Source organism: Nerophis lumbriciformis, linkage group LG04 (genome assembly GCF_033978685.3).
Source record: "Nerophis lumbriciformis linkage group LG04, RoL_Nlum_v2.1, whole genome shotgun sequence".
NCBI classification, from domain to species: Eukaryota; Metazoa; Chordata; class Actinopteri; order Syngnathiformes; family Syngnathidae; genus Nerophis; species Nerophis lumbriciformis.
In genome coordinates this window covers 4,115,288-4,142,143 of record NC_084551.2, presented here as the reverse complement: position 1 = coordinate 4,142,143, position 26,856 = coordinate 4,115,288, and the positions used below count along the sequence as shown (strand labels likewise).

General features: G+C 40.7%; 1 protein-coding gene across 3 annotated transcripts in view; it reads left to right on the top strand.

Moving 5' to 3' along the window:
* LOC133594747 (nectin-2) overlaps positions 1–26,856 on the top strand; it is a 547,719-nt gene that overhangs the window by 211,223 nt on the left and 309,640 nt on the right. For all 3 annotated transcript variants that reach the window (XM_061947629.1, XM_061947622.1, XM_061947614.2), the window contains exons 2-3: positions 21,377–21,486; positions 24,051–24,300. In XM_061947629.1, the coding sequence (XP_061803613.1) occupies positions 21,377–21,486; positions 24,051–24,300 (360 nt within the window). The remainder of the gene's footprint in view (positions 1–21,376; positions 21,487–24,050; positions 24,301–26,856) is intronic.

Sequence of the window (26,856 nt, the reverse complement as noted above, 5' to 3'; positions counted from 1 at the left end):
ACATGTCCTCTTTTGCGGAGCTGTCAGGGCGGAGTTTCTTAAATGTCCGGCATTTTGAGTTAGGGTTGCGTGTATTTTCAATGTACGTTCAGGGTTAAGAAGGGGTTAAAAACAAAACAAATTGTGCTCGCAGCAGCTATCGTGAGGGAGGGGCAGAGACAGAGAGAGTGAGAGAGTTATGATAAACGCGCATGCGTTTCCAGGCTCTGCTTTTTATCCATAGATTTATCAGATTTAATTTTTTATTATCTATAGCAGGGAATTTTTATTTTGTTTTGTATTTTTCACGGCCGTTTTAGTTTATTTTCCCCGGATTATGCAAAAACTATTCAATACAAAACTTTGGATCTGCATAATGGTGCAGTGCACTTTGGCTCACATTATGTGAGAGGGTATTTATCCCCTTAGTTTCACTATGAATAATGAATTAACCTTAATGACATTATTTATACGTGTACAGGAGGTGGGCATCTGTAAAGCTGTATTCACAGCCCTAGTATATATCAATCAATCAATCAATCAATCAATCAATCTTTATTTATATAGCCCTAAATCACAAGTGTCTCAAAGGGCTGCACAAGCCACAACGACATCCTCGGTACAAAGCCCACATACGGGCAAGGAAAAACTCACCCCAGTGGGACGTCGATGTGAATGACTATGAGAAACCTTGGAGAGGACCACATATGTGGGTAACCCCCCCCCCTCTAGGGGAGACCGAAAGCAATGGATGTCGAGTGGGTCTGACATAATATTGTGAGAGTCCAGTCCATAGTGGATCCAACATAATAGTAAGAGTCCAGTCCATAGTGGGGCCAGCAGGACACCATCCCGAGCGGAGACGGGTCAGCAGCGTAGAGATGTTCCCAGCCGATGCACAGGCGAGCGGTCCACCCCGGGTCCCGACTCTGGACAGCCAGCACTTCATCCATGGCCACCGGACCTGTGCCCCCCCCCCTCAAGGAAAAGGGGAGCAGAGGAGAAAAGAAAAGAAACGGCAGATCAACTGGTCTAACAGGGGGGCTATTTAAAGGATAGAGTATACAAATGAGTTTTAAGATGGGACTTAAATGCTTCTACTGAGGTAGCATCTCTAATTGTTACCGGGAGGGCATTCCATAGTACTGGAGCCCCAATAGAAAATGCCCGCAGACTTTTTTTGGGCTCTGGGAATCACTAATAAGCCGGAGTTCTTTGAACGCAGATTTCTTGCCGGGACATATGGTACAATGCAATCAACAAGATAGGACGGAGCTAGACCGTATGTATATATATGTGTATATATGTATGTATATACAGTATGTATATGTATTAGGGGTGTAACGGTACGTGTATTTGTATTGAACCGTTTTGGTACGAGGGTTCCGCTTCGGTTCGGAGGTGTAACAAACGAGTTTCCACACAGACATATTAAGTAGCGTAACACACGTTGTGTAAACAATGCACACCGTGGCACAACACACGGCATGCTAGCAGCAAACGGGCTACGATAGACTGACCGTACGTCCTCTTTTCACCGGACATGTCCTCTTTTGCGGAGCTGTCAGGGCGGAGTTTCTTAAATGTCCGGCATTTTGAGTTAGGGTTGCGTGTATTTTCAATGTACGTTCAGGGTTAAGAAGGGGTTGAAAACAAAACAAATTGTGCTCGCAGCAGCTATCGTGAGGGAGGGGCAGAGACAGAGAGAGTGAGAGAGTTATGATAAGCGCGCATGCGTTTCCAGGCTCTGCTTTTTATCCATAGATTTATCAGATTTTATTTTTTATTATCTATAGCAGGGAATTTTTATTTTGTTTTGTATTTTTCACGGCCGTTTTAGTTTATTTTCACCGGATTATGCAAAAACTATTCAATACAAAACTTTGGATCTGCATAATGGTACAGTGCACTTTGGCTCACATTATGTGAGAGGGTATTTCTCCCCTTAATTTCACTATGAATAATGAATTAACCTTAATGACATTATTTATACGTGTACAGGAGGTGGGCATCTGTAAAGCTGTATAATTTGGTGCTTGTGCAAATTAGAAATGCTTTGCTCCATAGGCAGTCTGGGCTTTACTTCTAGTTATTTGCAAAATTACATAAACTAGTGAAGGTTTAAAATGTATATGTACCTCTAGCAGCTGCGACTTATAGCATACCTGCCAACTACTCCGGTTTTCCCGTAATTAGTACGGTTTTCATCAACCTATTCCGGGTTACGGTTGCAGTGATAAAAAATACGTTTTTTCATTAATTAATTTTTTTCTTTTTTTTTTTTAAGTTTTATTCACGAAATCGCGTAACAACAATCACAATCGACACTGCTTCCGGTAACTTCCTATCGAGCCATTCCGAATGCCATGCGCGAGGCTATTTATAGCACCGCTGCCAAGCACGAGGCACCTGTTGCCCATTGTTTCCAAACGAGCGAACGATCATGGAATCAGCCGGAGAAAAATCGCAAACGAGTCTTAAACCGAAAAGAAAACTGCAGTCATTCCGTGAAGAATATTCAAAAGCCTATCCGGGAATAATTATCCGTTCCAAAAAGGGTGAAAACTACGCGAATTGCACCTTGTGCAGACAAGATTTTTCGATCGGACACGGAGGAATTAGCGATGTAAAAGACCACGTTGGGACAAAAAAACACAAGTCTAATGCCGTTGCTAGCGATACAAGTGGAAAACTTTCAACGTTTTTTGGATTTTAGCCACAAAAAGGTAATGACACCAATGTTATCTATTGGAATTGTTTAGTACTGTTATACTGTTAAAAGTGTTTATACTATTTATGCTTTCAAGTCCAAGTTGAAGAAATCTTGTTAAATATTGACAGCATAACTACCAAAATACAGAAGTATGTCCTTAATATTTTTGCAGTGCTATTTCTGTTGAAAAGTTCAAATGATTACATTAGAGATGTGATGTGCCACTTTTCAAGTGTCTGATGGCTTAAATTCATTTTCATTAATTTTTCATATTTTGAATTCTTTTGAATGGCTTACAAAAAAACTACATTTGAATTGTAATTCCATGCTATTGACAGGACTATTAATTTTAATGAAGTTAGCTTACCATGTTTACAGTATGATAATTGTGATAGAAATGTGAATTTTAGGCACAGAATATTTTTTACAATTGAACAAGGCAGTAGATTATACAAGCTTGGACAGAAAGTTAATAATGACACCAATTTTTTTTTGAATGGAATTGTTTAGTACTGTTTTACCATTTGTTTACTGTAAAAAGTGTTTATACTTTCAATTAACAAATTGAAGTCTTGTGAAAGGTTGACAGGATAACTGGCATTAACTGTCAAAATAATTTCAAACTATTGAAGTTAGCTTACAGAATAAACATGTCAATCAACCCATATGATTTTTGCTGTAATATTTTTGTTTTGAAAAGTCACTGTGACTGATAGAAAAGTGATGGTTTTAGCAACATTTTAACCTGTCTGAATGCAATCAATCATTTTGCGTCGGGGGGCGAAGAAGCCCCCCTGAACCCCCCACCAGGACTTTGTCCTGGACCTACCGGGGCCTGCGGCCCCTGGACAATGGCTACTAGGTTTTTCTGATTTCAAAAGTTGGCAGGTATGTTATAGTTACATCACAAGGTCATACAACATAACTTCACATAAATGGTTACAACCTATACGCGGATCTTTTTACCCCTTACATCAGTTCCAATAATAGTTGTCCATTATTCAGCTTTGTGAGCCACTTGGATATACACGCTATGCCTGCCTTTGTCACTTTTTGCTGTCTACTGATTTGACCATGAGATCTGTCTGGCACAGTTGAACAATATACTTGTTCTATCCAATAGGACATGCGTGCGTGCGATGCAGACAAATTAGGACTTTTTTATTAGACTTTTGCTAGAATGAAAGTTGAAGTTATTTTTCATACAACTTTGTCTCCCTCTTGTTCCAACTGTTATGAAGGTAGAAGCTAACAGTACTCTTACCGAGGCTGTGTCCGCATCCTCCCTCCAGATATCCGACATCATGTCTCCGCTTTAAATGCTCAAGTATCACAGATGTACTGCCATAAAAACAAAGTCCGCTTTGCAAAATGAGCAAGGTATTTTAACAAGAATAACAGGAAATATCCTCACGCTTTACATGTTATCACTGCCGATATTTTTGCGAGTGACTCTCTTTTGGCCGGATATATATATGTATGTATGTATGTATGTATATGTATGTATGTATATGTATGTATGTATATATGTATGTATGTATATATGTATGTATGTATGTATATATATGTATGTATATATACAGGTAAAAGCCAGTAAATTAGAATATTTTGAAAAACTTGATTTATTTCAGTAATTGCATTCAAAAGGTGTAACTTGTACATTATATTTATTCATTGCACACAGACTGATGCATTCAAATGTTTATTTCATTTAATTTTGATGATTTGAAGTGGCAACAAATGAAAATCCAAAATTCCGTGTGTCACAAAATTAGAATATTACTTTAAGGCTAATACAAAAAAGGGATTTTTAGAAATGTTGGCCAACTGAAAAGTATGAAAATGAAAAATATGAGCATGTACAATACTCAATAGTTGGTTGGAGCTCCTTTTGCCTCAATTACTGCGTTAATGCGGCGTGGCATGGAGTCGATGAGTTTCTGGCACTGCTCAGGTGTTATGAGAGCCCAGGTTGCTCTGATAGTGGCCTTCAACTCTTCTGCGTTTTTGGGTCTGGCATTCTGCATCTTCCTTTTCACAATACCCCACAGATTTTCTATGGGGCTAAGGTCAGGGGAGTTGGCGGGCCAATTTAGAACAGAAATACCATGGTCCGTAAACCAGGCACGGGTAGATTTTGCGCTGTGTGCAGGCGCCAAGTCCTGTTGGAACTTGAAATCTCCATCTCCATAGAGCAGGTCAGCAGCAGGAAGCATGAAGTGCTCTAAAACTTGCTGGTAGACGGCTGCGTTGACCCTGGATCTCAGGAAACAGAGTGGACCGACACCAGCAGATGACATGGCACCCCAAACCATCACTGATGGTGGAAACTTTACACTAGACTTCAGGCAACGTGGATCCTGTGCCTCTCCTGTCTTCCTCCAGACTCTGGGACCTCGATTTCCAAAGGAAATGCAAAATTTGCATGGTTGGGTGATGGTTTGGGGTGCCATGTCATCTGCTGGTGTCGGTCCACTCTAGTAGGTCAGGCCTTAAGTCATGGTTTCTATTTGAGGTTTTCCTCGCCTCTGTCGCTAAAGTGCTTGCTCGTGTGCTGTTCAGTTGGGTTTCTTGAACAGATGAGGTTGTAGACCTGCACCAAAGTGCCAGGTCCTTGATTATCCCATCATCGATATTTCATCCCATACTTTACAGCAAGTACCTTTTACAAACGAATAGACTGTATTTGCAAAGGTCTGCACTCTAAACTGAATGCTTCTGTTCTCTTTGAATGACAAAACTCATGTGTGCATTGATTGACTGCGCTCAATAGTGTTTCCATAATTGTTATACTTGTTTTGTCCTAACCCTCCTTGATGACAAGTGTTCCTACAAGGTCAGCTGTGTATTGTGGCGCATCCCTGCAGCTCGCCTTGCTCTGTTTCTTCCTACCTGAGCCTCTTTCATTTGGCCCAGCGCCTCTGACTCGCCCCATTTTTCACCCACTTCCTCACCACCTTATTTGTCGCTCTTTTGTCCCTCCAGCCAGTCTCCTGTTAACCTTGTTTATCACATTGTCTCTCGCCCCCTCCCGCCCGCCTGTCCACATTTTCATCCTCCTCTTCTCCTTCGTGCTTCGACACATTCAGCGCTCCTTCATTCATTCCCTATTCCCGTCAGAGCTTTTCTCTTCACACCCTTTCATCCCTTTCCCCCCCCCCCTTTACGTTCATTTCCCTTTTCACAGGCCAATAGTGGGGAATATGGAAATGTCAACATGAGCCGCCTGGGGATCAGGGCGGCCACATTATCAGCAGTTGTGTTTGCGTAGCCGTCATAAGCATAGGTGACGGAGCTTGTTTCGACAGACCTCTTGAGAGGCAGCTATCGACGTCTTAAAGGAGAGCTGAGGCGTCTCTTCTTTCCTTCTATTCATTCTTTGCTTTTGTTCTCTTACCCTTGAACTGCCTTTTTATTCTCCAATTATCTTAGTTCTTCGTGCCTCTCCACCTTCGCCCCCCATTTTTTCATATGACCACTACCAGAGGTGGGTAGTAACGCGCTACATTTACTCCGTTACATCTACTTGAGTAACTTTTGGGATAAATTGTACTTCTAAGAGTAGTTTTAATGCAACATACTTTTACTTTTACTTGAGTATATTTATAGAGAAGAAACGCTACTTTTACTCCGCTACATTTATCTACATTCAGCTCGCTACTAATTTTTATCGATCTGTTAATGCACGCTTTGTTTGTTTTGGTCTGTCAGACAGACCTTCATAGTGCCTGCGTTTCAACAAATACAGTCACTGGCGACGTTCACTCCGTTCCACCAATCAGATGCAGTCACTGGTGACGTTGGACCAATCAAACAGAGCCAGGCGGTCACATGACCTGACTTAAACAAGTTGAAAAACGTATTCGGGTGTTACCATTTAGTGGTCAATTGTACGGAATATGTACTGTACTGTGCAATCTACTAATAAAAGTTCCAATCAATCAATCAAAAGTGTGAAGGAAAAAAGACCATTTTTTTTTATTTCAACCGTACATCCCGTCAAAAGCCTAAAGACTGACTGCACAGTTCCTGTCTTCACAATAAAAGTGCCGCTCCATCGCGCCTGCGCTTTCAAAATAAGAGTCTCCGAAAGCCAGTGCAAACAAGCTAGCGAGCTACGGAGTTTGCCGCCAATGTATTTCTTGTAAAGTGTATAAAAACGAATATGGAAGCTGGACAAATAAGAAGCCAAAAACCAACCACTTTCATGTGGTATTAGACAGAAAGGAGGAACTTTTTTTCTCCTCCATTTGAAAACGTGGACGTTATCATCACTACTGTCTGATTACAATCAACGCAAGTCATCAGAATCAGGTAATACACCAACTTATATTCTTGTTTTCATGAAAGAAAGGAATCTATATGTGTTAAACATGCATGTATATTCATTAAAACATGTAAACAAAAACGGCAAAATAAATAAATATAAATTATATACTGTATATATCAATGTATGTATACATATATATATGTGTGTATATATATATATATATATATATATATATATGTATGTGTGTGTATTATATGTTACTCATCAGTTACTCAGTACTTGAGTAGTTTTTTCACAACACACTTTTTACTTTTACTCAAGTAAATATTTGGGTGACTACTCCTTACTTTTACTTGAGTAATAAATCTCTAAAGTAACAGTACTCTTACTTGAGTACAATTTCTGGCTACTCTACCCACCTCTGACCACTACTCTCTAAATATTTATACTCGCAATTATTCTTTAAAAGGGAAAAAAAAAAAAAGGGCTGCCTCGCATAAGAATGTCGTCGCCATACCTTGGATGGACTTGCTTCCATCTTTCTGTGTAATTTTCATTTCCCCTCAGGCTGGGTAGCGTCTCATAAGGCCAGCCTGTCTCCCTGCTGAGCCCAGGCAAGAGTCAACCTGTGTTGGCTCTTCTCTTATTTCTTCCAAATGACAGGCCATGCTTTTTGCTGCTTGCTCGTGCCACATGTGGACAGTGTCCTGAAACAAACGTTGTTTGGGCTCATGAATTCTTAAGACGTGTTGCAATGCAGCACATGACGACCAATACCGATTGGCAAATGTTAAAAAATTGATGATTGTCTTCGATGGCAAAATTGTATGAACACAACCACAACACCCGGAAGATGGCCGAAATGATAAACGTCTATCGTGTCCACGTCCACCTCACCACAAACTCCAAAAATACACAGAACTCAAAGGTCGCTACTGGATTAAAACTACACAGGATTTTAATCCAAATGAGTTATATTCTTTATTTAGTAGTAAATTTAACTTCTCACTAGGGTTGTACGGTATACCGGTATTAGTATAGTACCGTGATACTAATGAATCATGTTCGGTACTATACCGCCTCTGTCGTCGTCACGTCGTGTCATTGCTGGTTTACGATCAGACGAGCATGTTCGGCAGCGCATAATCACAGAGTTTGAGTTTGAGTTTATTTGGAACATGCAAGTATACAACATGATACATCACAATCTCCAGTTTCTCTTTTCAACATGTTCGAAAAGGAGTAGGAAGAAGCGGAGCTTATTTAATCCTACCCCTTTTCTTTTACATAACAGTTGCTAAAACTTTTGTTCACTTCCTGTTCTCAATTTATTCACAATATACTCCATAAGTAATCACAATAAAATAAGTAAATAAATGATAATTGGTGAAGTAAGTTACATTTCATATGTTGAGATAGGTAAGATTATTTTGTGAGTGAAAGAATGAAAGAATGGATGAGTTAAATAAATTCAGAATGTTTATCATGGTTCTTCTTCTTTGTACTTTGTAAACACTTTAAGTTTGAAGAGTTTCTTGATGTGGATCATATTAGTACATTGTTTGATTGTTTTGCTTAATCCATTCCATAATTTAATTCCACATACTGATATACTGAAGGTCTTAAGTGTTGTACGTGCATACAAATGTTTTAAATTACATTTCTCTAAAAATAAAAAAATAAAACGATTTTTTTTTTTAAATTGAATCGATTCTGAATCGCACAACGTGAGAATCAACACAACTTCTCACCTGTACTAAAGTGCTGGAACACACAACTTTCTTTGGCCCAATGTTGAGTTATTTTGCAGTTGTTATCACTAAAACAAGTGCAAAGTCTGAGTCAACAAAGATTCTGCAGAATGGGCACACTGACGAGTTTCTATATGTGCAATATTTCACGGTAGAGATAGGAATGTTTGGGCTTCTGCGATTTGATTATAAATCGATTACCGTATTTTTCGGACTATAAGTCGCAGTTTTTTTTCATAGTTTGCGATTTATATTTGTTTTTTTCCTTCTTTATTATGCATTTTCGGCAGGTGCAACTTATTCTCCGGTGCGATTTATACTCCGAAAAATACGGTATTTATACATCAATAATTCTGATATTGTATATTATTAGGGCCCGCATGGCCCATTGTAAAAGGATTCCCAACGGGAGTCCTTTTACAATGGGACATAAGGACCTATTGTTTTTCTAAGGTTTTATTATTATTCCGCCGCCTCTTTGAGCACTAATTTAACCCACTTAACATGCTTCAAAACTCACCATATTTGACCCACACATCAGGACCTGCGAAAATTGTCTTTTAATAAAAAAACCAAACCCCAAAACTCAAAATTGCGCTCTAGCGCCCCCTAGAAGGAAAACTGCTTATAACTCCCAGTACGAATGTTGTAGAGACATGAAACAAAAACCTCTATGTAGGGCTCACTTAGCCCTACTTTTCATTAATTAATTTCCTTGGGCAAAAATCAACAGGAAGTTGGCAATTCCCCCTTCAAGACAAAAATGTATTAAAAACAGTCACTTTTGCCTCTTTGAGCTGTAATTTGACCCCCTGAACACACACATCAGGACTAGCAGAAATTGCGATCTAATAAAAAAACCTAACCCCAAATTAAAAAATTGTGCTCTAGAGCAATTTTTTAATAAAACGGAGAAAAAACTGCTCCTCGGAAGAAAAAAAAGACAAAACTGCCTGTAACTCCCACTGGGAAGGTCGGAGAGACATGAAACAAAAACCTCAATGTAGGTCTCACTTAGACCTACATTTCATAAATTGACAACCCCCAGCAAAAAATCAACAGGAAGTTCGCTATTCCCCCTTCAAAACATTTTTGTAAAAACCGGTCACCTTCCTTCAAAATCTATCTCCTCTGAGCGCGTTTGTCGTTTAGGCTTCAAACTTCAAAGCTTTTTAATACCTGCTCCGGTTTTGATTTTATGACCCTTCAAAGACCCGCTGCACTGATGCTGCTGTTTTTTTAAGATGGCTGCTCAAAAGCAGGAAGCACCAACATGCCCACACAATGCAGACAAGGTAGGTACACTAGACAAAAGTCTTGGGACACTTCAGACTAAAAGTAGACAAAAGTATTGGGACACTTAGGACTAGCACCTGCCAAATACGCGGGCCCGACCAATGCTGCTTGCAGCTTTAATTATATTATGTATTTTAAATATATTGTATATAATTATATATTCTAAATACATTACATTTCATTATTATTAATATGTCTACAAGGCTCCTCCTTTGACTACTGATGCATGCAGTGATGCCCCATTTACGGTTTGTCGATGTAGTGCACACAGCATAGAAATATACATTGAAGACTAAAGAAGTGAGAACTGTTGTAGCCTGCTAAGTGGAATAAAAATAGATAAACATTCCAACTTGGCAAGCCGGCATCCTTGATTTAATGTATGTGCCTTTAAAACCACAGAATGTTCAGAGACTTTGGCCACAGGCGCCATGAACGTGCAGCTTAAAGATGTCTATCGTCTATCTGTGTGTTGTTATTGTCCTTCCTGATTTATTATTCTAAATGCTAGTTTCCTCTTCTTGGCTTGTTACGCTCTGTTGTAACTCCTCCCTCCACCGTGTGTCCGCGCTAACCCAGTTAAGAGTGTCCGCCCTGAGATCGGTAGGTCGTGGGTTCAAACCCCGGCCGAGTCATACCAAAGACTATAATAATGGGACCCATTACCTCCCTGCTTGGCACTCAGCATCAAGGGTTGGAATTGGGGGTTAAATCACCGAAATGGTTCGCGAGCGCGGCCACCGCTGCTGCTCACTGCTCCTCTCCCCTTCCAGGGGATAAAACAAATGGGTCAAATGCACAGAGTAACTTCACCACACCTAGTGTGTGTGTGACTATCAATGGTACTTTAACTTAACACATACCATTAAAATAATGTTAGCTATTGGTTTCCCAATGGTTAGTTATACTCATTGTCATGACTTGGGCTATGACGTGGTTTGTTCTCCCGTGGTGCAAATGAACATTTGGACCAGACATGGCGTGAAGGTGAAGAAATTATTTATTTTACACTAACAAAAGAACAAAAGGCGCGCTCAAGGCGGATGTACAAACTTGACTAATGAAAACAAAAGACTTGCACGGGGGCAAAAAACTATGAACAACAAAAAACACTAACTGTGGCAATAATAAACAAACTTACTTGGCATGGACATGAAGTGCGCATAAATGCGGGGATGTCGTCAGGACGAACAACAGAAAATGAATGAACTTAAATACTATGGACATGATTAGTGAAAGCAGGTGCGTGACTCAAAACGTGAAACAGGTGCGTGACGTGACAGGTGAAAACTAATGGGTTGCTGTGGTGACAATCAAGAGTGCACAATGAGTCGAAACGTGGAACAGGTGAAACTAATGGGTAATCATGCAAACAAGACAAGGGAGTGAAAAGCCAGAAACTAAACAAAACATGACTTAAAACAAAACATGATTACACAGACATGACACTCATACAGTACAACTAACGTTTAGAGAATATTAGCATTAATTCCGCATTTTAAAACTTAATTTAACATAGATAAATAATCAATGTTTGGATTGTAGTCATGATGCATCAGAGAATCGATCCTTTTTTTCCCCTACCTCTGTTTGGCGGTACAATAACTTTGACGGATGATGAATTTTTTTGGGTACGTAACATTTTTTATCAAAAGACAAGCTTATGAAAAGTGAGGCAAAGGTGTAATTTAAAGATTAAAGATTAAATAAGCTGAGCAATAAGTTGCACAATAAGACCCAGTAGTTCTGGTAGAAGTTGTACTGATACTTCTACCATGTCATGTCTGTGTAATCATGTTTTGTTTTAAGTCATGTTTAGTTTAGTTATAGGACTCTTTAGTTTCTGTCTTTTCACTCCCTTGTCTTGTTTCCATGATTACCCCATTAGTTTCACCTGTTCCACGTTTGGACTCATTGTGCACTCTTGATTGTCACCACAGCAACCCATTAGTTTTCACCTGTCACGTCACGCACCTGTTTCACGTCTTGAGTCACGCACCTGTTTTCGTTAATCATGTCTGTAGTATTTAAGTTCAGTGTTTTTCAGTTTGTCTTTCTGACGACCTCACCACATTTATGCTCTGTCCATTCTTTCCATGTCCATTCCTCAAGCAACTATTTTTGTCCTAGCCAAGTAAGTTTTTGTTCCATGTTTATAGTCTTTTTGGTTTCATAGTTTGTTCTCCGCCATTGTGCGTGTTTTTCGTTTGTACTTTTTGCTATAGTCTTTTGGTTTCATAGTTTATTCTCCGCCACTGTGCGCGCTTTTTGTTTGCACTTTTTTTTGATATAATAAATAAATCATGTACCTTCATTCCCGTCTCGCCCGTGCCAACTTTCCGTTGCATCCCGGAAAAGCAAACACCCAAGATCAAGTCATGACATACCATAACTACTGGGACTTATTGTGCAACTTATTGTCTTGTAATTAATGTACATCAGAGCTATTCAAATTGTTGTATTTTTTGTATTTAGTGTATTAGATTCAGCAACTAGTGTTTGGGTCCCACTGTACGCAATATCTGAAGAGCATGGAAAAAAGCATTTCACTGTGGTGTACTCTGCATGTGACGAATAAAACCCTTGAACCTTGAGCTTCTTCCTACTCCTTTTCGGACGTGCTGTAATGAAACAACTGGAAATATGTGACGCATGTTCGAAATGAACTGCAACTGAACTGAACTGAAGGTTCCACTATCTTTATCATTTTTGCATGTTTTAAAAAAAAATCATTTTAACACTTTTAACACACGTCTTCCTATGAGGAAGCAGTGCCTGGGCAGTCTGTGGTGGGCTCTCCTATTTCTGGGGCTGAGGTTGCTGAGGTAGTTAAAAAGCTCCTCGGTGGCAAGGCCCCGGGGGTGGATGAGATCCGCCCGGAGTTCCTTAAGGCTCTGGATGCTGTGGGGCTGTCTTGGTTGACAAGACTCTGCAGCATCGCGTGGACATCGGGGGCGGTACCTCTGGATTGGCAGACCGGGGTGGTGGTTCCTCTCTTTAAGAAAGGGAACCGGAGGGTGTGTTCTAACTATCGTGGGATCACACTCCTCAGCCTTCTCGGTAAGGTCTATTCAGGCGTACTGGAGAGGAGGCTACGCCGGATAGTCGAACCTCGGATTCAGGAGGAACAGTGTGGTTTTCGTCCTGGTCGTGGAACTGTGGACCAGCTCTATACTCTCGGCAGGGTCCTTGAGGGTGCATGGGAATTTGCCCAACCAGTCTACATGTGTTTTGTGGACTTGGAGAAGGCATTCGACCGTGTCCCTCGGGAAGTCCTGTGGGGAGTGCTCAGAGAGTATGGGGTATCGGACTGTCTGATTGTGGCAGTCCGCTCCCTGTATGATCAGTGCCAGAGCTTGGTCCGCATTGCCGGTAGTAAGTCGGACACGTTTCCAGTGAGGGTTGGACTCCGCCAAGGCTGCCCTTTGTCACCGATTCTGTTCATAACCTTTATGGACAGAATTTCTAGGCGCAGTCAAGGCGTTGAGGGGATCTGGTTTGGTGGCTGCAGGATTAGGTCTCTGCTTTTTGCAGATGATGTGGTCCTGATGGCTTCATCTGGCCAGGATCTTCAGCTCTCACTGGATCGGTTCGCAGCTGAGTGTGAAGCAACTGGGATGAGAATCAGCACCTCCAAGTCCGAGTCCATGGTTCTCGCCCGGAAAAGGGTGGAGTGCCATCTCCGGGTTGGGGAGGAGATCTTGCCCCAAGTGGAGGAGTTCAAGTACCTCGGAGTCTTGTTCACGAGTGAGGGAAGAGTGAATCGTGAGATCGACAGGCGGATCGGTGCGGCGTCTTCAGTAATGCGGACGCTGTATCGATCCGTTGTGGTGAAGAAGGAGCTGAGCCGGAAGGCAAAGCTCTCAATTTACCGGTCGATCTACGTTCCCATCCTCACCTATGGTCATGAGCTTTGGGTTATGACCGAAAGGACAAGATCACGGGTACAAGCGGCCGAAATGAGTTTCCTCCGCCGGGTGGCGGGGCTCTCCCTTAGAGATAGGGTGAGAAGCTCTGCCATCCGGGAGGAACTCAGAGTAAAGCCGCTGCTCCTCCACATCGAGTGGAGCCAGATGAGGTGGTCCGGGCATCTGGTCAGGATGCCACCTGATCGCCTCCCTAGGGAGGTGTTTAGGGCACGTCTGACCGGTAGGAGGCCACGGGGAAGACCCAGGACACGCTGGGAAGACTATCTCTCCCGGCTGGCCTGGGAACGCCTCGGGATCCCCCGGGAAGAGCTGGACGAAGTGGCTGGGGAGAGGGAAGTCTGGGCTTCCCTGCTTAGGCTGCTGCCCCCACGACCCGACCTCGGATAAGCGGAAGAAGATGGATGGATGGCATTTTAACACTGGTCACAAGTTCACTAGCAAGCAGAGCGACACCCAGAAAAAAAAGGGGATACAGACACTGAAGTGCTCTTGGTTCAAATCCAGCTTTTCTCTAGCCCAGTCACTGCTGTTGTGTCTTTGGGCAAGGCACCTTAGCTACCTTGTCCCCAGTGTCGCCCAAGCTGCTGCATAAATGTGAAGGAATGTTTGGTGATGGCCCGAGAGCCCGCTGGTGTAACTTGGCAGCCATGGTTCCGTCAGTCCGTCAAACAAATGTTTCCTTTGGGTATCTGTCTGACGCTTTGGGTATTTGAAATATGAAGTGCCGTATAAATCCAATCATTTCCTTAGCGTCATGTGGCTAAATTAGGACCACAACTTCACATTTTGTTTTATGACATTTGGTGTGTGGATCCCTGTTCAATCCCTCTAATCAAGAGCTCTAGTCTCATTCTTCCTTTCGCTCGCTCCTTGAGTACAACTCCCATTCCCACAGCTAATCAGCGGCGAGTCGGGCTTGTTCAAGTTGAGGGACGAAGACTTCTCCCGCTTAGCCAGAACGCTCCAGACTGACGAAAGATCACAAGTCAAGGAGCTCGCGCGCGATGAAGCTATCAGGAGAACTTCAAGTGCAGGAATGCTGGCGGACTTTGGAGAGAAAAAAAATGCTGCCTCTCTTGTTGTCTTCCCACGGGCCGCCTGCTGCTCGTCCAAAGGTTCCTCTGTGGGCTCCGAGGGTGTTGTTTTGTGGTTGCAAATTGGGCTGGTCCTGCGAGAGCAGCTGTTATTCTAGGAAAGGCCCTGTTTTCCTCGTCCTCCTCGCTTTTCTTTTACTCATTCCTCCTCGCTCGTTCAAGTATTGATATCTCACAATTCTCCCCGGAGAAGAAAAGGTGCGGTGGTTATTGCTCGTCAAAAAGAAAAGACAGCCCTGCCCTTTCTTTTATCTCTAACCCTATGGGTTTGAGTTCCTACTGTGTGTGTGTGTGTGTGTGTGTGTGTGTGTGTGTGTGTGTTTCCACACAACTACTTTGGCTCTGCATAAACCGGTTGAACTAGATTTGCGGGTAAATGTTTGTCTTAAGGGAGCATTTGGTTTCATTGTATGTGTGATTGTGTAAAGCTTGTCATACACCGTGTTGGCCAACTCATTTATGAATCTGGGCCGATCTCAAGTCTTGTTGCAGCAGTGCACGGGAGGGAACCAGGGGCCCTTGGCAGCTCCCGATCGTGACCGAATGTGCGAGGATGTGATTAATTTTTGGCATGGTAGAAATGTTAACGCTATGAAAGGCTATGTGTCCCCACGAATCGTTTAAATATTTTGGATACATTTTGGCTTTTTATCCACACGTGGAATTAACTAGTGGGCAGCACGGTTGCACAGGGGCTAGTGCAGTGGTTCTCAAACTTTTTTTGTCATCCCCCACTTTGGATAAGGGGGAGTTTTCAAGCCCCACCTGCCCCCATCGCCCCAACAGAGCGCTAATGCCAAGCTTTAACATTTTCAAATTTATTGAACATCAAGTTGTATACATTCGAACTCAATAACATAAAATAACATTAAGTTCAATAATAAATAAAATAACTGTGCAGCTGTGGTATAACTTGCATCAAGTTCAATAATAAATAAAATAACTTCCATCAAGTTCAATAATAAATAAAACAAAAGTGTTATAACTTGCATCAAGTTCAATAATAAATCAAAAAAAGTGTTATAACTTGCATCACGTTCAATAATAAATAAAAAAAACTGTTATAACTTGCATCAATTTCAATAATAAATCCAAAAAAGTGTTAACTTGCATCACGTTCAGTAATAAATCAAAAAAGTGTTATAACTTGCATCAAGTTCAATAATAAATCAAATAAAAGTGTTATAACTTGCATCAAGTTCAATAATAAATCAAAAAAAGTGTTATAACTTGCATCAAGTTCAATAATAAAAAAAAGTGTTATAACTTGCATCACGTTCAATAATAAATCAAAAAAAGTGTTATAACTTGCATCAAGTTCAATAATAAATCCAATAACTTGCATCAAGTTCAATAATAAATCAAAAAAAGTGTTATAACTTGCATCAAGTTCAATAATAAATCAAAAAAAGTGTTATAACTTGCATCAAGTTCAATAATAAATAAAACAAAAGTGTTATAACTTGCATCAAGTTCAATAATAAATCAAAAAAAGTGTTATAACTTGCATCAAGTTCAATAATAAATCAAATAACTTGCATCAAGTTCAATAATAAATACAATAAAAGTGCCACTTTGCAATCTTTGCAAAAAAAAAAAGGAGGAGCTATGCATTTGGCAAGACAGGGCAAGTGACAGCACTTTTCCCCGGGAGAGCCACCTTGCTTCACTGTGAAACAGCACGGCTGTATGATCAGCTCCCATTTCCTCACACAGTGCAGAGAACAGTCGCGCTTTCAGTGGTCGTGTTTTGATCAAATTTACCGCGCTCACAACATCTGTTAAAGCCTCACTGAGTTCGGGGCTGAGCTGCCTTGACGCGAGTGCTTCCCGGTGAATGACACAGTGCGTGCCCGTCAGATTTTTGTTTCTCTGCAGGCGCTGGCTCTGGCTCGACGACCTTTGAGGTGTGAGTCACAAATGTATATATTTGTGTAATTGTGATCCACACATTAGCCTGCTACCCATCCGCTCGAAAGTTTGTTCCGCTTAGCCCCGCCCCCATTAGTTACTGTTGCTATGTCTGTCAAACTTTCGCTCGTACCGAGAAATATAAAGCCTACAGGAAAAATAAGTACCGGTAATTTCCATTTATTTATATAGCGGATTTCTCAGACAGAATCACAAAGTGATTTACAGTGTGTATAGAAAATGAAAGCATAGTAAAAAAAATAATCTAAAAATATAATAATTTAAAAAAAAATTTAAAGTGAAATTTCCTCCCGTTCCTCGCGCCCCACCTGTCATGTCTCTATTCCCCACCAGTGGGGCGCGCCCCACACTTTGAGAAACGCTGGGCTAGTGCATGTGCATACCTGCCAACTACTCCGGTTTTCCCGTAATTAGTACGGTTTTCATCAACCTATTCCGGGTTACGGTTGCAGTGATAAAAAAATACGGTTTTTCATTCATTTAAAAAAAAATTTTTTTTTAAATGCGCGAGGCTATTTATAGCACCGCTGCCAAGCACGAGGCACCTGTTGCCATTGTTTCCAAACGAGCGAACGATCATGGAATCAGCCGGAGAAACATCGCAAACGAGTCTTAAACCGAAAAGAAAACTGCAGTCATTCCGTGAAGAATATTCAAAAGCCTATCCGGGAATAATTATCCGTTCCAAAAAGGGTGAAAACTACGCGAATTGCACCTTGTGCAGACACGATTTTTCGATCGGACACGGAGGAATTAGCGATGTAAAAGACCACGTTGGGACAAAAAAACACAAGTCTAATGCCGTTGCTAGCGATACAAGTGGAAAACTTTCAACGTTTTTCGGATTTTAGCCACAAAAAGGTAATGACACCAATGTTATCTATTGGAATTGTTTAGTACTGTTATACTGTTAAAAGTGTTTATACTATTTATGCTTTCAAGTCCAAGTTGAAGAAATCTTGTTAAATGTTGACAGCATAACTACCAAAATACAGAAGTATGTCCTTAATATTTTTGCAGTGCTATATCTGTTGAAAAGTTAAAATGATTACATTAGAGATGTGATGTGCCACTTTTCAAGTGTCTGATGGCTTCAATTAATTTTCATTAATTTTTCATATTTTGAATTCTTTTGAAAGGCTTACAAAAAAACTACATTTGAATTGTAATTCCATGCTATTGACAGGACTATTAATTTTAATGAAGTTAGCTTACCATGTTTACAGTATGATAATTGTGATAGAAATGTGAATTTTAGGCACAGAATATTTTTTACAATTGAACAAGGCAGTAGATTATACAAGCTTGGACAGAAAGTTAATAATGACACCAATTTTTTTTTGAATGGAATTGTTTAGTACTGTTTTACCATTTGTTTACTGTAAAAAGTGTTTATACTTTCAATTAACAAATTGAAGTCTTGTGAAAGGTTGACAGGATAACTGGCATTAACTGTCAAAATAATTTCAAACTATTGAAGTTAGCTTACAGAATAAACATGTCAATCAACCCATATGATTTTTGCTGTAATATTTTTTGTTTTGAAAAGTCACTGTGACTGATAGAAAAGTGATGGTTTTAGCAACATTTTAACCTGTCTGAATGCTAATAATCATTTTGCGTCGGGGGGCGAAGCCTGAACCCCCCACCAGGACTTTGTCCTGGACCTACCGGGGCCTGCGGCCCCTGGACCCTGGCTACTAGGTTTTTCTGATTTCAAAAGTTGGCAGGTATGCATGTGCCTCACAATACGAAGGTCCTGAGTAGTCCTGAGTTCAATCCCGGGCTCAGGATCTTTCTGTGTGGAGTTTGCATGTTCGCCCCGTGACTGCGTGGGTTCCCTCCGGGTACTCCGGCTGCCTCCCACCTCCAAACACATGCACCTGGGGATAAGTTGATTGGCAACACTAAATTGGCCCTAGTGTGTGGATGTGAGTGTGAATGTTGTCTGTCTATCTGTGTTGGCCCTGCGATGAGGTGGCGACTTGTCCAGGGTGTACCCCGCCTTCCGCCCGAATGCAGCTGAGATAGGCTCCAGCACCCCCCGCCACCCAAAAAGGGACAAGCGGTAGAAAATGGATGGAATTAACTAGGGCTGCAGCTAACGATTATTTTTCTATCGATTAATCTATAGATTATTTTTTTCGATTAATCGGTTAATCTATAGATTATTTTTTCGATTAATCTATAGATTATTTTTCCTTTTACCGATTTTTTTTTTAATTTAAAATGAAGAGGAAAAAATAAATGTAGGCCAGTTTTTTCAAAAGGCATGGCTTTTATTTACAAAAAAAAAAGTATGGCCACTCAGTCAACATTGACAACAACATGACAAAATATTCTGTAACAATGTAAACATTTAAAACTTTTAACATTTAGCAAAATTAAAAGTAGCTTATTTGCTTTTTAATGTGCAAATATAAAAGTAAACATCCAGTGCAAATCTTAATATTCTGGAATAGTATAAGCATTTCAAAAGTAAAAGTATTGCTTATTTTGCTTTAAAATGTGCAAAAATAAAGATAAACATCCAATACAAAAAAGTGCAAAACGGAAATATTCTGTAACAAGTGTAAACATTTCAACAAAATTAAAAGTATTGCTTTTTTGCTAAAATGTGCAAAAATAAAGCTAAACATCCAATACAAAAATGTGTACAGTGTAAACATTTCAACAAAAGTAAAAGTATTGCTTATTTTGCTTAATAACACAACAATGATAGTATGATTAAAGTGAAAGTTAATTGTTGGTTTGTACATAGTATATGTAACTGTTAATGTTGTAAAAGGTATTTGCACAACTAATTAACGTTAGCGTTTGTGACACGTCTTGTGCCGTGGGGTTCTTTCAGGACCGACAGACTGAACGCCAGACGGCTTTGCCAGGTTTACAATCTTTTAATTTTACACAAAGTCTTTTCTCTTCCAACTGCGCGGATCGCGCACCTGGGCACGATTGCGGCGTCGCTCCCGGCGCGCCCCGCCTCGCCGCTCGCTCGCTCGCCGCCGCCGCCTCTCCACAGCGTTAAAGAGGAGCGCGTCTTTGTAAACACTGAACAGGCACGCCAAACGCGCCTCTCAGAGCGAAACGGTGCTTTAGTTTATGAATTTACAACGCAGATACAAATGACACATTCATGTTTTTGTGTAATAATGACAACGTATACGCACGCGGACGATTGACTTGTTGATGGTGATGGCAAGAACGCTGTCGGGGGTTTTCTTTTCAAATGTTCGTTCATAGCCGTTGTGCTGCTATGATAGGCCATTTCCGCTCGACACAGTGTGCATGCAACAACATTATTAGGCCGTTTATTGAAATACTCCCACACTTTTGACGACTTTTGGCGTGCTTTTTCCCCCTCGCTCGCATCGTCTGCTTTGCGCTCCGCCATGACAGTAGTGTGACGTAAATATGCGACGCGCCGACGCACAAAAACGGCGTCGACGTATTTACGTAACCGATGACGTCGACTATGTCGACGCGTCGTTTCAGCCTTAGAATTAACTAGTGCTGCACAGGTTGCTATTGGATTCCTCTTTCACTCCTCCATGACAACATCATTGGTAGACACCTTACACTCAACTACCTTTCTTCCTTCCTTCTGCTTTACTTTAACCACCATTACATGTTGTGGAGATCATAAGGAAGTGTTTTAAATATACGACCCCTTTAATGCATAGCAATTAGCTGAGAAACAGCTCGTAAGTTGGGGCACTTGTAAGTCAAAGTGCCACTGTAAGTCTATTCTAAAATTGTACAGTAATCATGAGCACACACACACACACACACACACACACACACACACACACACACACACACACACACAGACCGTGGCACGTGTAGGCTTGGGCTACAGACATTTGAAGTCTTTCAGGTAATCCACTTTTACTTGAAACAGGTGCCATCTTGCTGACATATACTTAATGCCGGCTTACTCATACAAGTAATTACATTTTCACAGGGACCTGGATTACACACAAGCACACACACACACACACACGTACACACTGACAAATTGTCGTACTAAGCTGCAGCACTCAGTTTCTCACACTGTAACAAAACCGTATTTATTTTGACTCCATGCCGTTACGCAGGAATGCGTTGGTATCGGCAAGTGGGAGGCAATAGAAATGCATATCCCATCTGGGTGATTTATGGCTTGTGTACAGCTGCCTTCATTTTTGTGTGTTTGTGTTGTTTTCTATTTCGGCCTGTCTCCGTGTCCACGCAGGCTCTTGTTCTACTTGCCCTGGTCCGTGTGTTGTAGCAGACACTTCAGTGCTGTACCCATTCGTCACCAGGAGGCTTTTATTATGTGGTCCCCTTTTTCTCATCCCCTCACTGCCTTTGAGCACAAAAAGTAACGACGTAAATTAATGTTTCTATTTCTTTTTGTGTGTGTTTTATAGGGGCGTCAGGTCAGCAAGTGAAGGTGGAGCCGGAGGTGTTGTCGTATCCGGGTCAGACGGTGAACCTGCGCTGTGCCTTCGCGGACACCACGGGGATCCAGCTCACAATGGTTAGGGCACGGTGCATGTTTTTGTTGGTGATGTTATGCAAAGTCTCTGAATAGAAATGCCTAAATTGCATCTCCCCGTGCCAACATTTAAAGTTGCCTGGCTCTCTCGCTCGCAAGTGTCAATCGAAAAGGCAGTTTTAGGACCAGTGCCTTGTTTGCTTGCTGTATTAAATCTTAATCTAACAAATCATGGCCCACAGAAATAATCCTAAGGCTAGTTAATAGGTTTTTATCACATTTAGGCTTAATGTTTTATTACGCCAAACAAACAATGCTAAGCTTCATTTCGCTTTAGGGGATTGAATATGGTAATGGGGGCGCTTCTTAGTTGCATCTCAATGAAGTGGAAAGTCTCTCGGAGCAGCTGAGAGGACGCCTGGGGGGAGTGGGAGGAGGAAACCAGGCGATGGCGTGCTGCTCCTGAAAATGCCCATCCATATTAATACCTGCTCCACTTTTGTGATTTCTGGTGCTCTCTATGCAGCCTCTACGGCAGGGGTGCTCATTACGTCGATCGCGAGCTCTTGGAGGGTGTGTCAGTCGATCACCAGCCAGGCATTAAAAAAATAGTCCTAAAAATGAGCGATCATAAATCTTCGCTATGACGTCACTTTCGTGACTTGATTGACATTCACGGCACCCGAGGGTCTTCTGAGATGACGCTGGCTGCTGCCAGCTCATTAAAATGACCGACTGGAAGGCGAGAAACACTTTATTTCAACAGACTCTGGCGCCGTACCTGTCGTCAAAACTCCAAAGACCGACTGCACAGTTGCACAATAAAAGCGCTTCTTCATCCTGCCTTCGCTAACAAAATAAGAGTCTCAGAAAGCTAGCAAGCTACGGAGTTTGTCGCGACAATGTATTTCTTGTAAAGTGTATACAAAGAAGTGTGGAAGTTGGACGAATAAGATGCCAAAAACCAACCACTTTCATGTGGTATTGGACAGAAAGGAGGACTTTTTTTTCTCCTCCATTCGAAAATGCGGACATTATCAGCACCACTGTCTGATTCCAATCAGTGCAAGTCATCAGAATTAGGTAATACACCATCTTATATTCTTGTCTTCATGAAAGAAAGGAATCTATATGTGTTAAATATGCTTGTATTATCTTTAAACACCTTTAACTTGTTAACAATATTAACTATGTGTTAAACATGCTTGTATTATCTTTAAACACCTTTAAGTTGTTAACAATATTAACTATATGTGTTAAACATGCTTGTATTATCTTTAAACACCTTTAAGTTGTTAACAATATTAACTATATGTGTTAAACATGCTTGTATTATCTTTAAACACCTTTAAGTTGTTAACAATATTAACTATATGTGTTAACCTACTCAGTGGCCTAGTGGTTAGAGTGTCCGCCCTGAGATCGGTAGGTTGTGAGTTCAAACCCCGGCCGAGTCATACCAAAGACTATAAAAATGGGACCCATTACCTCCCTGCTTGGCACTCAGCATCAAGGGTTGGAATTGGGGGTTAAATCACCAGAAATGATTCCCGGGCGCGGCCACCGCTGCTGCCCACTGCTCCCCTCACCTCCCAGGGGGTGATCAAGGGTGATGGGTCAAATGCAGAGAATAATTTTGCCACACCTAGTGTGTGTGTGACAATCATTGGTACTTTAACTTTTAACTTTAACTTTAAACATGCTTGTATTATCTTTAACCACCTTTAAGTTGTTAACAATATTAACTATATGTGTTAAACATGCTTGTATTATCTTTAAACACCTTTAACTTGTTAACAATATTAACTATGTGTTAAACATGCTTGTATTATCTTTAAACACCTTTAAGTTGTTAACAATATTAACTATATGTGTTAAACATGCTTGTATTATCTTTAACCACCTTTAAATTATTACCAATATTAACTAAGTGTTAAACATGCTTGTATTATCTTTAAACACCTTTAACTTGTTAACAATATTAACTATATGTGTTAAACATTCTTGTATTATCATTAAACACCTTTAATTTATTAACAATATTAACTGTATGTGTTAAACATGCTTGCATTATCTTTAAACACTTTTAACTTATTAACAATATTAACTATATGTGTTAAACATGCTTGTATTATTTTTAAACACCTTTAACTTATTACCAATATTAACTAAGTGTTAAACATGCTTGTATTATCTTTAAACACCTTTAACTTGTTAACAATATTAACTATATGTGTTAAACATTCTTGTATTATCATTAAACACCTTTAATTTATTAACAATATTAACTATATGTGTTAAACATGCTTGCATTATCTTTAAACACCTTTAACTTATTAACAATATTAACTATATGTGTTAAACATGCTTGTATTATCATTAAACACCTTTAACTTGTAAACAAAACCATATATTTCATAAATAAGTAAATATAAATGATATATATGAATGAGGTAGATCTCCACGACTTGATCAATTGAAAAGTAGCTCGTCTGCAGAAAAAGTGTGAGCACCCCTGCTCTACGGCATAATGGAGGCCTTTCCTATTAGTTACAACGCGGAAGTGTAAGAAGTTTACTAGCGCCCCCTATCTGCGCTCCACCCAGGTCACGTGGAGCTACGAGGACAAAGAAGGAGAGAGGATGAACATCGCCGTGCTGCACCCGTCCCATGGTCCAAACTACCCCGACTCGCCTCTCAAGGGCAGGGTGCACTTCACGCAGAGCCCCCCCACGATGGCCAGCCCCTCCATCCAGATCGACGACGTTTACATGACGGACGAGGGGAAGTACATCTGCGACTTTGCGTCCTACCCCGGTGGCAGTAAGCAGGGCACCACCCAGCTGATCATGCTATGTAAGTCTTCTTCATCTTCCTCATTGCTATTATACTGAGTGTAAGACCACCCGAGCTATACCCATACTTGCCAACCCTCCCGGATTTTCCGGGAGACTCCCGAAATTCAGCGCCTCTCCCGAAAACCTCCCGGGACAAATTTTCTCCCGAAAATCTCCCGAAATTCAGGCGGACTCAGGTCCTCCACAATATAAAAAAGCGTACCTGCCCAATCACGTTATAACTATAGAATGATGGAGGGCGAGTTCTTGGTTTCTTATGTGGGTTTATTGTTAGGCAGTTTCATTAACGTCCTCCCAGCGTGGCAACAACACACAACAACAGCAGTCACTTTTTTGTATACAGTAAAGCAGTTCGTCTGCCGTAAACAGCAATGTTGTGACACTCTTAAACAGGACAATACTGCCATCTAGTGCATTTGATGAAAGCACTTTTGTGCGTGCCACACAGCAATGCATCATCAGAGAGGGTGTTCAGCATGATTAGAAAAATAGTGACAGAGAATAGAACAAAGATGGACAATTCAACCCATAACTCAACAATGAGTAGATGAGTGTTGTGTGTGTGTATAAGTGTAAATAAATGAACACTGAAATTCAAGTATTTATTTTATATATATATATATATATATATATATATATATATATATATATATATATATATATATAAAATAATATATATATATATGCTTCACGGTGGCAGAGGGGTTAGTGCATCTGCCTCACAATACGAAGGTCCTGAGTAGTCTTGGGTTCAATCCCGGGCTCGGGATCTTTCTGTGTGGAGTTTGCATGTTCTCCCCGTGACTGCGTGGGTTCCCTCCGGGTACTCCGGCTTCCTCCCACCTCCAAAGACATGCACCTGGGGATAAGTTGATTGGCAACACTAAATTGGCCCTAGTGTGTGGATGTGAGTGTGAATGTTGTCTGTCTATCTGTGTTGGCCCTGTGATGAGGTGGCGACTTGTCCAGGGTGTACCCCGCCTTCCGCCCGATTGTAGCTGAGATAGGCTCCAGCGCCCCCCGCGACCCCAAAGGGAATAAGCGGTAGAAAATGAATGGATGGATGGATATATATATATAATAAAATAAATATATACATATATATATAATAAAATAAATATATATATATATATATATATATATATATATATAGCTAGAATTCACTGAACGTCAAGTATTTCTTATATATATATATATATATATATATATATATATATATATATATATATATGAAATACTTGTAAGTATTTATTATATATATATGTATATATATATATATATATATATATATATATGTATATATATATATATATATATATATGTATATATGAAATACTTGACTTGGTGAATTCTAGCTGTAAATATACTCCTCCCCTTTTAGCCACGCCCCCGTCCCACCCGTATTTCTTAAAGAGAACCTATAATGATTCTAATCAACATTTAGGACACTTTCTTGTGGTCCAGACAATACAGGTAAAAGCCAGTAAATTAGAATATTTTGAAAAACTTGATTTATTTCAGTAATTGCATTCAAAAGGTGTAACTTGTACATTATATTTATTCATTGCACACAGACTGATGCATTCAAATGTTTATTTCATTTAATTTTGATGATTTGAAGTGGCAACAAATGAAAATCCAAAATTCCGTGTGTCACAAAATTAGAATATTACTTAAGGCTAATACAAAAAAGGGATCTTGCTGGACCGACACCAGCAGATGACATGGCACCCCAAACCATCACCCAACCATGCAAATTTTGCATTTCCTTTGGAAATCGAGGTCCCAGAGTCTGGAGGAAGACAGGAGAGGCACAGGATCCACGTTGCCTGAAGTCTAGTGTAAAGTTTCCACCATCAGTGATGGTTTGGGGTGCCATGTCATCTGCTGGTGTCGGTCCACTCTGTTTCCTGAGATCCAGGGTCAACGCAGCCGTCTACCAGCAAGTTTTAGAGCACTTCATGCTTCCTGCTGCTGACCTGCTCTATGGAGATGGAGATTTCAAGTTCCAACGGGACTTGGCGCCTGCACACAGCGCAAAATCTACCCGTGCCTGGTTTACGGACCATGGTATTTCTGTTCTAAATTGGCCCGCCAACTCCCCTGACCTTAGCCCCATAGAAAATCTGTGGGGTATTGTGAAAAGGAAGATGCAGAATGCCAGACCCAAAAACGCAGAAGAGTTGAAGGCCACTATCAGAGCAACCTGGGCTCTCATAACACCTGAGCAGTGCCAGAAACTCATCGACTCCATGCCACGCCGCATTAACGCAGTAATTGAGGCAAAAGGAGCTCCAACAAAGTATTGAGTATTGTACATGCTCATATTTTTCATTTTCATACTTTTCAGTTGGCCAACATTTCTAAAAATCCCTTTTTTGTGTTAGCCTGAAGTAATATTCTAATTTTGTGACACACGGAATTTTGGATTTTCATTTGTTGCCACTTCAAATCATCAAAATTAAATGAAATAAACATTTGAATGCATCAGTCTGTGTGCAATGAATAAATATAATGTACAAGTTACACCTTTTGAATGCAATTACTGAAATAA